A 17,890-nucleotide genomic window follows, 5' to 3' on the forward strand; every position below is an offset into this window, starting at 1 on the left:
GTCCTTTTTCTTGAGTGTCTCCAGCCTGCCTTCTCACAGGGGACTCCTCACAGCCCACTGTGTAGAGAACATTGCACATCTTGCACTGGGTATCCCCACAGTGGTCACTGCTGTGCATGTACCAGTCAAAAGGAAATCTTCTCTAAGTTGAAAAGGTAACAAATAAAATTTAAAAAATTAAAAACCTTCTCTTTAAAAACTGACTTCATTTTCTCTCCATCTAGCAAGAGGCAAACCTTCCTGAATTGGCTTTCAGTTTGGGGAAATGAATGACTAAGAGTCGCTCATTATCTATTTCTTACTCTACCAAAAAACCCCCCACTTGAACTCAGCACAGATGGGTGAGGGAGAGACTGGCGCTCACAGGAAGCGACACATCCTTCAAAGGCACCTGTCCTTCTCAGTGCTGTGCTTCTTGAGCAAGGCTGGCACTGCCTCGTAGATCTTCCTCAGAGCTGTCTTCAGGAAAGCCAGGTAAGTGGGGATGGGATCTTTCCCACACTGCTTTCTCTGTGTATGGACACGAGGAAGCCCTGAGCACTGGCCAGCCACTGCCCAGCCCAGACACTCAGGTCCCTCACCAGTCTGGGGCTCACAGTTGACAACGACCTCATAGCCCACAACAGCCTCGACCTGTCCCCACACTTTCCGAGCCTCATCTGATAGGCATTCATATATATGGGGCTCTCCCCCTGCACACATCTGGCCTACACAAGCCCCAAATAAATATAATCTTCATCAAAAACATAAGCTTTTCTTCCTCTTCCTTCTAGCGAGACTCCCAGGCCAAGACACACCACACACCTAAGGCTTACAGAATAATTCCAGACATTTACCACCTGTTTCTTGTTTGTTTAATCTCCTCATAATTTCTTAATTTCTCAGCCTCATTTATTCCTTGAATTCTCACTGTTAAAATAGCGGAGAAAGAGTAGAATTGTCTTGAACAAACTTATTTTGGAGAGCCTGTGATACAACAGATCTTCAGCATCCGTTTATAGGAATAAGTCAAAATCTCTCTCTTGAGAAACACACGGTTTGGATGTGTGGTGGTGAGCGTGGGGGGAGAGAGTAGATATTAATTACTGAATGATGCGAACAGAGTTTTTTTTTTCTTTTTTTTTGGCAGTTTTTGGCCGGGGCTGGGTTTGAACCCGCCACCTCCGGCATATGGGGCTGGTGCCCTACTTCTTTGGGCACCCCTCCAAACAGAGTTTTTATAAGGAATGTTGGGAAGCCATAGAAGCATCAAGCAGGAAGGAAAGGGGTGGCCTTGAGTCAGCCGCTCATCCCTGAATTGCTCCCATTAACTTTAGGAAGGTTAACCTCCTCCTCTACCAATTTTTTTTTAATTTTTAAAATTTATTCTTATACTTTATTTATTTTAAGAGAGAGGGTATTGCTCCGTCACCCAGGGTAGAGTGCTGTGGAACAATCATAGCTCATTATCACCTTGAACTCCTGGGCTCAAGCAATCCTCCTGCCTTAGCTTAGTAAGTAGCAGGGACTATTGGCAGGCATCACCAGGCCTGGCTAATTAAAAAAAAAAATTTATAGAGATGGGGGTCTCGCCACATTGGCCAGGCAGGTGTTGAATTCCTGGCCTCAAGGAATTCTTTTACCTCAGCCTCCTAAGGTGCTGGGATTCCAGGCGTGAGCTGCTGTGCCCTGCCTATCTGCTGATTCAAATAGGAAATATAGGTAGTTGGTGGAGATGAAGATTTTGTTTCTGGCTATGATGTGCCTTTTCCAGGTTTTTCAGGTTCATTCCCACTCTAATAGGATTCTGTGCATAGAATTGATTTCTATATCACGTTAGATGAAAAGGCCAGATTTTTTTTCCAAATTCCCCAACTGATTATCGCAACTTTCTGAAAGGTCTTGAAAATGCTCTTGCTTGATTAGTGTCAGATTGACCTGGGAGCACTGGCTGCCATGCCTGGACAGCCAGGCACATGCTCACCTGAGGTGTGCCCTAGAGAAGAGATAGCATGCGGCAGGGCTGTGCTGCAGCTGGCTTGCATCAGTGCTGAAGAATCGATTGGCAGATATACTCAGGAATTTTGTGAGGCAGTTGGTAGCTTGGAATTGGCCATGGTGAAAGAATATACACCACAGAAACCAGAAACTACTAAAAATCAGAGCTTTTATCTGCTTGCCTCAGAGATCTGATTTTCTAGCACATCACTGGGACTTTGGGCTCAAACAACAAGTTCTATACACAACTGTGTGGTCTTCGGAAGTCACTTAACCTTTCTGAGTCTTTCATGAGTCATCTACGGGCTTGGCTACCAAGATACGGGCTTGGCTTAGGGTATAAGATTTTTGTTGAGCAAGGGATTAAATGCACAATGCTGGTGAGCCTGCTTTGAAAAAATATAAGGCTTAAAGTATACAGTAGGTATTAGAATTTTTATATAAAGGCAAGTGACCAATCTGGTTTCGTTCTAGCTGAATGAGATCGCCTGAGTAGTTACTGAACTTTTGGAGTTACAATATGGAGGGGACACATGGAGTAGCAAAGGAGCATGACCCCCAAGGGGATCACCAGTCCCAGAATGTTGATTTTTAATTTTTGTTTTTTAATGTCAGAAAGGCCGTGGGTGCAGTATTGTTGGGAATATCACCTGATTTTGTCATCCCTGAAAGTGCTTCCAGGAAGCCCAAACTACAAAATATCTTTTAGAAACACTCTTGAAAAGGAAGGTTTACTATCCTCACTTTACAAATGAGACAACTGAAGCTCCCAGCAGACAGGGGTAAGACAACTACTGAGTGGCAGGGCTGGCATTTGAAACAAATCTATCTGACTCCAAAGCCAGGATTATTTCATGGGGGGTCCAAAGAGCCAGGGCCCTGTGAGGAATTGAGCCCCCTGGTCTTACGAAGGGTATAGAATAATCTGAGGTGAGACAGGATGTGGCTTCATCTGCATTTAGCACGATTTCTTTTTGTTCTTATAGAAACCTCGTTTGCTCTTCCCCTCATTAGCTGCTTCTTATTGGGCCCTGATCTGCCTTGAGGAGCCTGTGGACTTAAAAAATGAACTCCACGGATATAGCAGACACCACGCCGGATGAAAGTATATACAGCAATTACTACCTATATGAAAGCATCCCCAAACCTTGCACCAAAGAAGGCATCAAGGCCTTTGGGGAGCTCTTCCTGCCTCCCCTCTACTCCTTGGTCTTTCTGTTTGGTCTGCTTGGAAACTCTGTGGTGGTTCTGGTCCTGCTCAAATACAAGCGGCTCAGGTCCATGACTGACGTGTACCTGCTCAACCTTGCCATCTCGGATCTGCTCTTCGTGTTTTCCCTCCCTTTCTGGGGCTACTACGCTGCGGACCAGTGGATTTTTGGACTAGGCCTGTGCAAGATTATTTCCTGGATATACTTGGTGGGCTTTTATAGCGGCATATTCTTCATCATGCTCATGAGCATCGATAGATACCTGGCCATTGTGCACGCCGTGTTTTCCTTGAGAGCGAGGACCTTGACTTACGGGGTCATCACCAGCCTGGCTACGTGGTCAGTGGCTGTATTTGCCTCTCTTCCTGGCCTTCTGTTCAGCACTTGTTATACTGAGCGCAACCATACCTACTGCAAAACCAAGTACTCTGTCAACTCCACAACGTGGAAGGTTCTAAGTTCCCTGGAGATCAACATTCTGGGACTGGTGATCCCCTTGGGGGTCATGCTCTTTTGCTACTCCATGATCATCAAAACCTTGCAGCACTGTAAGAACGAAAAGAAGAACAAGGCGGTGAAGATGATCTTTGCCGTGGTGGTCCTCTTCCTTGGGTTCTGGACGCCTTACAACATAGTGCTGTTCCTGGAGACCCTGGTGGAGCTGGAAGTCCTTCAGGACTGCACCTTTGAAAGATACCTGGACTATGCCATGCAGGCCACAGAAACCCTGGCTTTTGTTCACTGCTGCCTTAATCCAGTCATCTACTTTTTTCTGGGGGAGAAATTTCGCAAGTACATCATACAGCTCTTCAAAACCTGCAGGGGCCCTTTTGTACTCTGCCAATACTGCGGGCTCCTCCAAATTTACCCTGCTGACACCCCCAGCTCATCTTACACACAGTCCACTGTGGATCATGATCTCCGTGATGCTCTGTAAAAAAGGAAAATGCAAATACAGTCAGTGAGCTTCCCACGTGCAGAGCTTACTTGAAGTTGTATTTTAGTAAGAGATGTCTGAGCCAGTGTCAGGAAGAAGGCTTACCTCCATGGTAGAAAGACCCACCCTGCAGTCAGCTTCTCCTCTCCCAGCAGACCAGTCCAGCCCAGCAAAGGACCGAGTTGTCCTTCCTCACACAGGCTTGCCTGCAGGGCTAAGTCAATCCGAGGAGAATTCTGGACAGGGTTTCAATGAGGTTGTAGATAATATTGCAAGAGAAAGACCATTTCCTTCTTTCCAGAACTGGTAGTGTTCTCCAGAGGGAATCGGAGAGCACAGACTGATGGAGTAAATTGCCATCTTCTGCTGTGGAAAATGGGCTCTGCAATCCATTTCTAGCTTTTGTAGAACAATACAGAAACTTTTGATATGCTGTCCTACTGTTTTTCTGACATCTCTGGGGCATGCTATATTCCGTGCAGTCAGAAGTATGTGGGAACAATCATGAAGTGAGGATCTAGGTCTTAATTCTTTTATTGTAAAGGATTATTTGCTAACTGAAGCCAATTATTTTTGTGCTCATTAGAAGAGTAAAGATATGAAGACGTTAGTGTGCTTAGATTTCCAAACACAAAATATAAGACATTCAAAATCCTAACATAGGGCGGTGCCTGTGGGTCAAAAGGGTAGGGCCCCGGCCCCATATGCTGGAGGCGGCAGGTTGGAACCCAGCCCCAGCCAAAAAAGAAAAAAAACCCGAAATCCTAACATAATTGCAAAAATTCAGTTTCTGGGCAGTGCCTATGGCTCAGTGAGTAGTGTGCGGCCCCATATACTGAGGGTGGTGGGTTCAAACTCGACCCCAGCCAAACTGCAACAAAAAAATAGCCGGGCACCTGTAGTGGGCACCTGTAGTCCCAGCTATTTGGGAGACTAAGGCAAGAGAATCGCCTAAGCCCAGGAGTTGGAGGTTGCTGTGAGCTGTGACGCCTCGGCACTCTACCGAGGGTGATAAAGTGAGACTCTGTCTCTTAAAAAAAAAAAACAACACAGTTTCTTTTGTGGATTTTTTTTTTTCATACAGGGTCTCACTCTGTCTCCTAGGCGAGAGTGCAGTGGCATCATCATAGCTCACTGCGACCTGATATTCCTGGGCACAAGTGATTCTCCTGTCTCAGCATCCCCAGTAACTAGGACTACAGGAGTGTACCACCATGCCTGGCTAATTTTTCTATTTTTTTTTGTAGAGATGGGGTCTCGCTGTTGCTCAGGCTGGTCTTGCTCTTTGGCCTCAAGTAATCCTCCCATGTCTGCTCCCCAAAGTGTTGGGATTACAGGTACAAACCACTGCACCTGAGCCTGTTTTGTTATAAATATAAGAGATGAAAATTCAGTTTTTAAAAAGAACACATAGCCCAAGAATACATTTGTTTGGGATCTTTTGCTTGTTCATAAACAGTGCCTGCAATACTAAAAATGAGGAGGATTAATAAAGTATAACAATACTTCCTTAATCATTTTGAAGCGCCTGCCATCAACTGAGGTAAAACTAACCAACTAAAAGTTCTTGCTGATGTGGCATATACATAGCTGTTAAACAATTATGAAATTCTGAAGAATGTCATCTGTCTTTTAAAATATTGGCCCTGTTCTTTTTGTTTAACTTTCGGGTGACTCAACAGCTTGGTCAGCCATTTCTTACAAATTATTTTACTCATCTCAATCATTTATACCATTAAGATCAATTGCTATCTCTGTCCTTACGGCTAGAATTAGAATTAAGCAAAGATGTCAACAAAATCTGGGAGACCTCTAATTCCTCCCCAGACAAAAACTTTCTCGCAAGCAATTTACTGAGTTAACCAGTTTAAAATGCTTCAGTTATATTCACACGTTATTGCATGCTCTATCTACATTTCTGAAGAATGCATTTCCAGAAAGTTTTACTTTTGTAAAAGTGTTTTAAGAGGGCAAGCTGTGTTGATTGCCTTTATGGAAAATAAAACAAAGTAAACTTGTCTATAGCCCCGCAGAGCCTCTTTGCCTGATCGTGTTTGTGTCTGATCTGATGTGGGTGAGAATCAGAGCTGCTGATGTGCACGTCACCCCATCACAGCCTGCCCATGGTGGGGCCTCCACCTCTGCTCAGGGTGGGAAAGGAGTTCTATCTGTTGTAGCGCACTTGGAGATAAGACTGGATCTTATCCAGGCAGTGTTTCCTTAGAAAACCTCTGTGAGGTAGGCTAGGATCTGCCAATCCTACTTCACGTTCCTTGGTGAGCCTGAGTACACTACTATCCTCTCTTAGCCTCAGTTTCCTCCTCTGTAAACTGGAATATACTTCAGAGTGATGGAAAAAATGATTAATGCAAAGCATCTCTGTTCCCAGGTCAGAATAAAGCGTGGTTTTGGATCTGCCCATTCAGGGGTTGCCTCCCTTTTTCTATCGAGCTTACAATTTTATTCACTGAGTCACAAAAACTTCAGGGCACCAAAAAGACAAAAGGCGGCCATAGGGGTCCTTTTATTTCCCATCACATTCAATGCTAAGCAACGATGAGGAGTCCATCTTTCTCCTTCATCGAAAGTTGCTCAGCGCTCCCCTTGCTCCACAGCTGGGGGGCAGGCAGGCAAGTATTCCTTTAGGACAAGAATTTAGAACCTCTAGTGACATTCAAAGGTAAATCCCAGAACACAGAAAACCAAGTTTCTTTCCATTCAGTAACAGAACTATAGAAAGCAAGCCAGCATGATTTCCACACAAAGCTGGGTTTAACTGTAAATTTTCAGACAGTAGATTCACCCTGTCTTTGTTACAACCTGCTTAGCTTCTGGGAACCACAGACGAGGTGTAATTTGCTTAAGAACAATAGAAATGTGTTTGCTTTTGGGGTGATGTACGTGTTTTGGACCTAGATAGAGGTGATGACTGCACAGCATTGTGAAATGTACCGAATGCCACTAATTACACATTATAAAATGGTTACATTTATATTGTGTAAATTTTACCTTGATAACAAAAAGAATAATTGGAACTAGCCTAGCCGATATCTGTCCCACAGTAGGCACTCAAATGCTAGTGAATAAATTAGTTTCATCTGCTTCCCGTGAGAAGAAACAATATAGGGTGAAGCCAAAGGCTCTTCAGATTTTCAGGAAAATTTTATGCAAGAAACTCTACTAACAATTTTTGGAACTATTTGATGCAATTAATTCCCATCTGTTGAATGCCTATTTGGTACTAAGCAGAATGTTAGGTTATGGAGTGAATAAAAGGATAAAGCAGTAAGTTCTGCACTCACAGAAATTACAATCTGCTGAGGGAAAACAAACCGAGATTATAATGCAAGCAAGAAAATATGGTAAAGGATTATTTGGGACTCCAGAGGAAAGAGAAATGGATTCAATTTCAAATTTTCCTAATACAATTAGTTTACTTTTTTTCTTTCTTTCTTTTTTTTTTTTTTTTGAGTCTTATTCTGTCATGCTGGGTATCATAGCTCACAGCAATCTCAAACTCCTGGGTTCAGGGCCAGGTGCAGTGGCTCACGCCTGTAAACCTAGAATTTAGAGAGGTTAAGGCAGATGGATCACCTGAGCTCAGGAGTTTGGGACCAACCTGAGCAACAGCAGACCCCATTTCTAAAAATTAGCCAGGTATTGCAACAGGCGCCTGTAATCCCAGCTACTTAGGATTGCTTGAGCCCAAGAGTTTGTGGTTGCTGTGAGCTATGATACCATATTACTCTACCAAGGGCAACCTTGGTAGATTTTTCTCAAAGTAAAAGTCTACCAAAGTCTTGGTCTCAAAGAAAACCAAACCAAACCAAAAAAATACCTCTGGGGTTCAAGCAATCCTCTGGTCTCAGCCTCTCAAGTAGCTGAGACTATAGGTGCCCCCCACAATGTCGGGATAATTTTTAGTAGAAGCAGGGTCTCACTCTTGCTCAGGCTGTTCTTGAATTCCTGAGCTCAAGCAATCCACCCCCCTCAGCCTCCCAAAATGCTACGATTGCAGATGTGAGCCCCTACCCCTGACCTACAATTAACTTTCAAAGTGGACCTTGTAGGAGAAGCAAGATTTTGATAGATGAAAGGGAGGAAGGACTTCTAGGCTGATGAAATAGCATATGAAAAGCAAAGGTGGTATCAAGGGAGCCCTGTGTATTCAGAGAGTGCTGAGTAGGGTTTTTGGTAGTTCAAATGAATACGTGGGAGTGGAGCAAAGTTGAGAAAGATGAGACCAAAGAAAAATTATGATGAGTCAGCTACCCTGGGCTTGAGGAGACTGTGGGGTGCTGTGGGGAGCTGTCCACATACCCACCTGCGCAGGGCTGAAGCATTTGCTCTACCAGCCACAGTTATGGGTGGTGGCTGATGGCTCTCAGCTGGCCTCCCTTCAGGATCGTCCTCCCTGAGGGCAGCTCATAATGACTGAGTAAAGGGATCCAAGCACGTGCCTCCTGGCTTAGACCTGAGACAGCTCTAAGGGCCATTGCTACTGCAGAGCTCCCAGATTTGCAGAGGCCTCAAATGCAACTACATTGTGGTTTACCTTTTCTTACTGCCCCATCCTGCTTCCTTTAAGTTAGGGACATCCAACCTGATTTTATGAGGACTTTTTTTGCTTATCTGTGGTGCCAGATATCACAAAAAGTATGCATGGACCTTTTTTTGCTCATCAGCTTTCGTTAGTGCTTGTGTATCTAATGTGTGGCCCAAGACAACTCTTATTCCAATGTGCGATAGAGATGAAAAAAGGGTGGACACCCTTGTGTTAGGCCCTTACAGGTGCTCTTATTTAAATCTCTTGCAATTTAATCTCAGAGTCTCCTGGTCTGGTTCTAGGAATCCCAATCTAAAATAACAAGGACTTTCTGGTTACTCTGGAATCTGGACACTAGCACCTAACATAAATAGAAACTGACCCAGATGGGGAGGTATAGTGTTGGAGTCAGGGATGCCCTTCATTCACTGCCCTCTGACCATCAAGCCCACCTGACTTTTGGCTCTTACTCTCCTTCAGTTTCTCCTTGGCCCTCATAATTTACCTGCCTCAAGCCCTGAGGCATCTTCCCTTATGCCACTTCATTGGCCATCCCACAAATACCTGACATCCTAGATCCTGTACTGGCCAATTGACCGTCCACTCCATCTCCAGCCTTTCCCTGCTCAAATGAACCAGATACAAGCTCTATCCTATTTTGGTTTTCCTTTTTTCTCCACTCTGTCCCCTAGGTGGGAATGAAGTGGCACAATTATAACTCACCATAGTCTCAAGCTCCTGGGCTCAAGTGATCCTCTGCTGTAGCTATGATTACAGGTCATTTTTTGTGGTCATAATACTTTAGTCCTTAAAAGATTAAAATGGTTCCAAATTCCCCTTCTTAAAATTTCAGAATACTATGGGGGTATAAATGTTTGGATTATGTGGATTGCTTTTGTACTGCTTGAGTCAGGGTTCTGAGTGTGCTCAGACCCAGATAGTGTTCACTGTATCTGTTGGGTCTGATTTCCCCCAACCCTTCCTCCCCCCTTCACCTGCTTGATTCCCATTGAGTTTTACTGCCATCACATGAGTGATGATTGGTTAGTTCCAATTTGATAGTGGTATTTGTTTTTCCATTCTTTGGGTACTTTACTTAGGATAATGGTCTCTAGTTCCATCCAAATTGGTGCAAAGGGATTAAGTCATCTTTCTTCACTGCTGAGTAGTATTCCATGGTGTGTATATATCACATTCTGTTAATCCATTCATGAATTGATGGGACTTGAGTTGCTGCCACACCTTTGTGATTGTGAATTGTGCACTGCTATAAACATTTGAGTGCAATTATCTTTTTGATAAAATGATTTTTTTTTTTTTTAGAGACAGAGTCTCACCATGTCATCCTTGGTAGAGCACTGTGGTGTCACAGCTAATAGCAACCTCCAGCTCTTGGGCTTAGGTGATTCTCTTGCCTCAGCCTCCCGAGTAGCTGGGACTACAGGTGCCTGCTACAACACCTGACTATTTTTTGTTGCAGTTTGGCCGGAGCCGGGTCTGAATCCACCACCCTCAGATGGGGCTGGTGCCCTACCCACTGAGCCACAGGCACTGCCCTGATAAAATGATTTATTGCCCTTGAATGAATAACCACTATTGAGATTGCTGGTTCAATAGTAGATATACTTTCAGTTCTTTGAGGAACCTCTATACTATTTTCCATAGAGAATGTACTAGTTTTCTGTCTCACCAACAGTGTCTAAGTGTTCCTTTCTTTCTTTTTTTTTTCTTGCTAAGTGCTGGGATTACAGGCATAAACCATCACACCTAGCTGCAAATCTCTTATTCCTTTTTTTAGACAGAGTCTCATTTTGTTGCCCTCAGTAGAGTATTGTGGCATCATCCCTCACAGCAACCTCAAACTCTTGGGTTTAAGTGATTCTCTTGCCTCAGCCTCCCAGGTAGCTGGGACTACCGGCACCTGCCACAACACCCAGCTATTTGTTGTTGTTGTAGTTGTCATTGTTGTTTGGCAGGCCTGGGCTGGGTTTGAACCCACCAGCCCGGTGTATGTGGCTGGTGTCCTGGCTGCTGAGCTATAGGCTCTGGGCCAAGTGTTCCTTTCTTTCTGTATCCACACTAGCATCTATTGTTCTGGGACTTGTTGATTAAAGCCATTTTCACTGGGGTTAGGTAATGTCTCACTGTAGTTTTGATTTGCATTTCTCTGATGGTTAGTGACATTAAGCATTTTAAACATGTTTATTGTCTATCAGATTATCTTCTTTGAAAAGCTTTTGTTTATGTCTTTTGCCTACTTTTTAATAGGGTTGTTTTACTTTTCTTTTCTTTTATTTCTTTTTTTTTTTTGGAGACACAGTCTCACTATTTAGCTCTGGGGAGAGTTCTATGGCATCACAGCTAATAGCAACCTCAAGTTCTTGGGCTTAAGCAATTCTCTTGCCTCAGACTTCTGAGTAGCTGGGACTACAGGGGCCCACCACAACGCCCAGCTATTTTTTTGGTTGGAGTTGTCATTGTTGTTTGGTAGTCCTGGGCTGGGTTTGAAGCCACCAGTTCCAGTGTATATGGCTGGCGCCCTAGCTGCTGAACTACAGGTGCCAAGCCTGACTTTTTTCTTGTTGATTTGCTTGAGCTCTTTGTAGATTTGAGTTATCAAAGTCCCCTTTCAGAAAATCAGAAATCCACTAAGTGCCTTCACATATTGAAACTAACTTCAGCCTTTTCTAAAGGTAGATGAAGTTGATTATATGACTCCAAGAAATTAAGCTTCAGGGGAAACAATAGTCTAATCATGAATTAGATTAACTCCACCAAAAATATCTGCCACCTAATTATCTAGTAAAATGCCTAGCACAAAGCAGTTGCTCAATTATTTTTTACTGAATGAGTAAATTTCCTTATCTCTTAATCAAGTACTATACACTGCCATTCAAGTTTCTATTTAACTATGCAAAGTTCACTAATTCTATCTCCAAAATTCCTATTGTCTTTCTTCTTTTCTTTTTTCTTTTTAGACAGAGTCTCGCTCTGTTACCCTGGGTAGAGTGCCATAGTGTCATAGCTCACAGCAACCTGAAACTCTTGGGCTTAAGTTCCTGATCCTCTTGCCTCAGCTTCCCCTGTAGCTGGGACTACAGGTGCCTGCCACAATGCCTGGCTAGTTTTTATTAAATATAGGGTCTTGCTCTTGCTCAAGCTGGCCTTGAACTTCTGAGCTCAAGCAATCCACGCATCTTGGCCTCCCATTGTGTTTCTAATAAGACTTCATATGAAAGTTCAAAGACTGAATTGTTCCACAACAGTGGAGGGCTTTGGGTCAAAAATTACTTCATTAAGACTTTTGATATGAACATAAATGCAAAAGTCTATATTGCACCCTCTCTGGAAATTGTAAAAGAACAGGAAGAAGAATGAATTAAAACTCCATGAACTCCATTTTAACTTTGGAGAAAGGTATAATTTTCACACTCTGAAATATATGTAAGATCTGCCCAGAGCAGCTGAGATAAGGCAAGAACTATGGGGAAAAGATGACGAGAAGAGCAGTGAGAGGCTGCAGCAGAGACAGCCATCAGTGGCACGCTGAAGACATCTCCTGAGGGGCGGGCACTATGTGGTGCAGGAGCAGAGCCGACCAGGACATGGGTCAGGAACCCTCCCAGTTCCAACTTGATTTAGAGAAGCAGAGGAGGCAGCTTTGCCATATTGCAAACTTGTGGGCAGCAGTCTGCCTCTGTGACAGCAGAAGAGAGACAAGCGCTGTGAAAACAGCAGGCCTGGAAAGTCACCGCCCACTGCCGCCTCCCGGGGACAAACCCAGATGTAAGTATCAAACAATTTGAAGATAAGCACTCAGAAAAATAGCATGATTTACTGTCATCGAGATAGAAATACTATGAAAATATAAATATTTCATTACATGACAAAATATATCTACCCCTGCTCAAAATGCCTCATGGAGCACCCCATAGGCATTCCAACTAAAAACAGCAAAGAAGAAGACGGCTTGCTAGCACCACTTGTGTGTAGCATGGCGCTGGAGGGACTAGCTCCATGCTATCAGGGGAATAAAGTATAGAAACTGGAACAGAAGTACCTTCTACAAAACACCTGGCCAGTACCCTTCAAAACCATGAAGTCATCAAAATACAAGGAAAGTCTGAGAAGCTGTCACAGCCAAGAAGAGCGTAAAGAGATGAGACAGCTAAATGTGATCAGTTCTGATAAAGAAAAAGGACATTTAGGGGAAATTGGATGTGGGGTGTCTAGGAACTTTCTTCTTTCTTTTTTTTTTAATTGAGACAGAGTCTCACTTTGTCACCCTTGGTAGAGTGCCGTGGCATCATAGCTTATAGCAACCTCAAACTCCTGGGCTCAAGCAATCCTCCTGCTTCAGCCTCTTGAGTAGCTGGAACTACAAGTGCATGCCCCATGCCAGGCTAGTTTTCGTACCTTTATCCCCACTATTGCCCAGGCTGGTCTCAAACTCCCGACTTGAAGAAATTCTCATGCCTTGCCTCCCAAACTGCTAAGATTACAGGAGGGAGCCATCTTGACTGGACCCTTTTAAGTTAAATTATTAAATTGGATATTATTCTTTAAGATGTATCTTTTTTTTATAAGTAACATAAGCGAATTTAAAAGCTCATATGAAAAGGAATAAAAAAAGAATAGTCAGGATCACTCTGAAAAAAAAAAAGAATGACAATACATATAGTATAAATTAGTATGTTTGTTAAATTAATGTGTTAATTAAAGTATATGGCAATGGTGTAGAAAGTTCAGTAGAACAGAATAGGAATCTAGATCAAAATACACATGGGAATTTAGCACGTATTAAAGATGGTGTCTTAAACCAAAGGGGAATACAGTGAACTATTTATTGAGAAGTGGGCCAAATGGACTGTCACCTGGGCAAAAAATTTAAGCTTGATTCATGTCACATTATACAGAAGTTAAATTCCAGGGCAGCACCTGTGGCTCAAAGGAGCCCCATATAACGGAGGTGGCGGGTTCAAAAGCCGGCCCTGCCCCAAAACTGCAAAAAAAAAAAAAAAAAAAAGCTAAATTCCAAACACACAAAAATGTAAATGTAAAACCTGGATCAATAAGTGTTCTAAAATAAAACAGAAATTTTTTTTCATAATTTTGGCATGAGGCAAGGCATTTGTAAAAATAAGTCAAAATTCAGAATCCATAAAGGAAAAGATTTATAGCTTCAACTATGTGAATATAAAAATACACATGACAGAAACAGTTCCAAAGGAAAAATAAAAAGACAAATGACAAAATTATTATATGCAATTGAATTTTTTCCTAATTGCTAAGTGGATGTTTGTTACATTATACTTGGTACTTTTCTATATGGTTGAAATGCCTAATAATAAATAAATTAATATATGCTATTAATATATAGTTTAACAAACATACTAATTTATACTGTATGTATTGTCATTCTTTTTCTTATATAATATAATTTATAGAATGCGATGCCATTAAAAAGAATAACTCTCATCTGTATACCTACTACAGCACAGATGTCCAAAATATATTAAGTACACTTAAAAAACGTGGAAGGGATGAGTGCAGTGGCTCTCGCCTGTAATCCTAGCACTCCGGGAGGCTGAGGCAGGTGGATTGCCTGAGCTCAGGAGTTTGAGATCAACCCAAGCAAGAGTGAGACCCTGTCACTACTAAAAATAGAAAAACAAGCCGGGGGTTGTGGTGGGTACCTGTAGTCCCAGCTGCTCAGGAGGCTGAGGCAGGAGGATGGATTGAGCCCAAGAGTTTGAGGGTGCTGTGAGCTAAGATGCCATAGCACTCAACCCCAGGCGACACAGTGAGACACTGTCTCAAAAAAAAAAAAAAAAAAAAGGAAGGATAGCCCCACACTGTTAGAGGAAAGAATTATTCTTTATACTTTCTAAGCTTCTTTCCTTATTTAAACATTCTTAATCTGCCAGAATAATAGAGATATTTCTATTTTATTTCTTTTTTCTTTTCCTTTTGTTTTTTTGAGACAGAGTCTTACTATGTCACTCTCAGTAGAGTGCCATGGCGTGACAGCTCACAGCAACCTCAAACTTTTGGGCTTAAGTGATTCTCTTGCCTCAGCCTCCCAAGTAGTTAGGACTACAGGCACCTGCCACAATACCTGGCTATTTTTTTTTTTTTTTTTTTTGGTAGCAGCTGTTATCATTGTTTAGCAGGTCCAAGCTGGGTTCAAACCAGCCAGCCTCAGTGTATGTGGCTGGTGCCCTAACCACTGTACTATAGGCACCAGCCAGATATTTCCATTTTAGAAAAAAAAAAAAGATGGAGAAGTTTGTGATAATGGAGAAGTTTGTGATAATGGAGAGCCACACAGAGATATATTCTAGAATACAGGACTCCTAGGAGAGTTGAGCATGTGGATGTCATCCTGACATGACACCTGCCCTCAGAGATGTGCAGTGCTTTGAAGATGATGCTGACATCAGTCCTAGGGATGGGTAGCAGAGTTTACGTATAAGATGGGTACAAGATAGCACATTGGAGCCTGCAGAATGCTTGCATTGTTTTGATCATACATGAGGTAAACCGAGATCGTCATCGGAGGCCGGCAGGAAGGAAAAAGATCTCACCAAGACTAGACTGTACAAGCACCTCTCTGTGGTTGCCTTGGTTAGAGGGGTTCCTCCTAATTTTACTGATGTCATAATAAAAACATCACATGCAAATAAAGTGAACAATGGATATAATGGAATATATCCTCCACTAACTATAATGGAATATATCCTCTGCTAACTTTCTATTTAGAAATGGAATATATTCCATTTCTAAAATGGAATAAAGTAGAGGATTGCGGGTTCTAGCTGGGTTCATCTTGGGGAAGTGGCTGAGGAGAAGTTTGAGAGAGTTTGTGCAGTGGGTGAAGAGTGAGAGTTTATGAGGGAATGGATCTAAGTTGTAAATATAAGTATTGTCCCTAATCCAAGTCCTTTTTTTTTTTTTATCTACAAAGTCTCACTCACCTTCCCTGTGTAGAGTGTGGTGGCATTATAGTTCACAGCAATCTCAATCTCTTGGGCTCAAGAGATCCTCTTGCCTCATCCTCCCAGGTAGCTGGGACTATGGGTGCCCACCACATCACTTGGTTAGCTTTTCTATTTTTAGTAGAGATGGCATCTCACTCTTGCTCAGGCTGGTCTCAGACTCCTAAGTTCAAGTAATCTGCCTACCTCAGCCTCCTAATGTGCTAGGATGAAAGGCATGAGCCACCACACCTGGCTACCTACCTAATCTAAGTCTTTAATAATTTCTTGAGGGTTGCAGAGCTGTTGAGTCTACCACTAAGAAGTCTTCCAGTTAAGGTCCAGTAAGAAGTTCACAGTTTGGGGGTCTTCTGTTTTCCAAAACTCTTTGAAATATAATAGGTAATATATAGTAAGACAAGTCTAAAAGATGGCTGGACAATTCTTTGTAAATTTATACATATACCTACTCTGTGAGTTCTATACCCAGACACTGACCTAAAAGTAAAGTACTGAGGAATAAATGTCCATCAAATGACCTGTTCATAATCACACTATCATGTTTGTGATATCCAACATAATAGATGAAAGATGCAATGCTTTCCCCTAAGATCAGAGACAAGTAGGGTGTCTGTTCTTTCTTTTTTATTCATATTGTACTGGGAGTTCTTGTTAGGGAAAATAGGCAAGAAAAAGAAAAGGCATTGACATTGGAAAGGAAAAAGCAAAACTGTATCTTTTTGTGGATGACATGATCTTGTATGTGGGAATTCTAAGGAATAAACCAAAAGACTATTAGGGATAATAAGCAAGTCCAGCAGGTTGCATGATACAAGATCAATATACAAAAGTCAACTGCATTTCTTTATACTAGCTATGAGTAATCCCAAAATGAAAATAAGAAAATAATTCTGGGGTGGCACCTGTGGGTCAGTGGGCAGGGTGCCGGCCCCATATACTGAGGGTGGAGGATTCAAACCCGGCCTCAGCCAAACTGCAACCAAACAAAAGCCGGGAGTTGTGGCAGGCACCTGTAGTCCCAGCTACTCGGGAGGCTGAGGCAAGAGAATCACTTAAGCCCAAGAGTTTGAGGTTGCTGTGAGTTATGACGCCATGGCACTCTACCAAGGGCGACATAATGAGACTCTGTCTCAAAAAAAAAAAAAGAAAAGAAAAGAAAAGAAAAAACTACGTTGGAGGAGTCACATTTCCCAATTTCAAAACTTACTACAAAGCTATAGTAATAGAGACAATGTTTTATGACATAAAGATAGACATGTAGACCAAGGCAATAGAAAAGAGACTCTAGGCGCCTGCCACAACGCCAGGCTATTTTTGTTGTTGTTGTTGCAGTTTGGCTGGGGCGGGGTTCAAACGTGCCACCCTCGGTATATGAGGCTGGCGCCCTACTCACTGAGTGACAGGCGCCGCCCTACAAATTTTTATAATAAACTGTAGTTAGGCCTGGGTGCAGTGACTCACACCTGTATTCCCAGTACTCTAGTAGGCCGAGGTGGGTGGATTGCCGGAGCTCATAGGTTTAAGACCAGCCTGAAGCAGAGGGAGACCCCATCTCTAAAAATAGCCATGTGTTGTAGGGAGCAAATGTACTCCCAGCTACTCGGGAGGCTGAGACATGAGATCGCTTAAGCCCAAGAGTTTGAGGTTGCTATGATGCCACAGCACTCTACCAAGAGTGACAAAGTGAGATTCTGTCTCAAAAAAATATATATATATAGTTATAAATCTTCACGACTTTGGGTGTGGCAAATTTGTAGACACAGAAAGTAGATCAGTGACTGCCAAGGGCTGGGAGAAAAGGGAGATAAGGAGTTACTGCTAATAGGTACAAAGTTTCTTTTGGGGTGGTGAAAGGGTTCTCAATTCAGATTGTGGTAATGATTGCATAATTCTGTGCATAGACTAAAATTTGCATGTTTTCAATGAGTAAATTTTGTGGTATGTGAGTTATATCTCAATAAAAATGTTTGATAAAAGATTGTTCACAGCAGCTGTATTCATAATAGCCCCAAACTGGAAATAACCCAAATGTCCATTAGCATGGGAATGAACAAACTTGGTGTATTCACAGTGGAATACCATTTGATAATGTTATGTAAATGAAGGAATCATTCATATATGCAATGATATAGATATACGTTAAAATATATATTGTTTTTGAGACAGAGTGTCAAGCTGTCCCCCTGGGTAGAGTGCTGTGACATTACAGCTCACAGCAACC

General features: G+C 42.5%; 1 protein-coding gene across 1 annotated transcript; it reads left to right on the forward strand.

Moving 5' to 3' along the window:
• The first annotated feature begins 358 nt into the window (after window positions 1-358).
• CCR4 (C-C motif chemokine receptor 4) lies at window positions 359-4,787 on the forward strand. The gene is made up of 2 exons (XM_003781774.3): window positions 359-474; window positions 2,992-4,787. Exon 2 carries the CDS (start codon window positions 3,043-3,045, stop codon window positions 4,123-4,125), a length of 1,083 nt encoding a protein of 360 aa, XP_003781822.1. The 5' UTR covers window positions 359-474; window positions 2,992-3,042; the 3' UTR covers window positions 4,126-4,787.
• The last annotated feature ends 13,103 nt before the right edge of the window (window positions 4,788-17,890 follow it).

The sequence above is a fragment of the Otolemur garnettii genome, unplaced genomic scaffold (genome assembly GCF_000181295.1).
Source record: "Otolemur garnettii isolate 467f Iridium unplaced genomic scaffold, OtoGar3 scaffold00002, whole genome shotgun sequence".
NCBI lineage: Eukaryota > Metazoa > Chordata > Mammalia > Primates > Galagidae > Otolemur > Otolemur garnettii.

Excerpts from the sequence above, each read along its gene's own strand:
- CCR4 (XM_003781774.3), top strand. The coding sequence starts at position 3,043 with ATGAACTCCACGGATATAGCAGACACCACGCCGGATGAAAGTATATAC.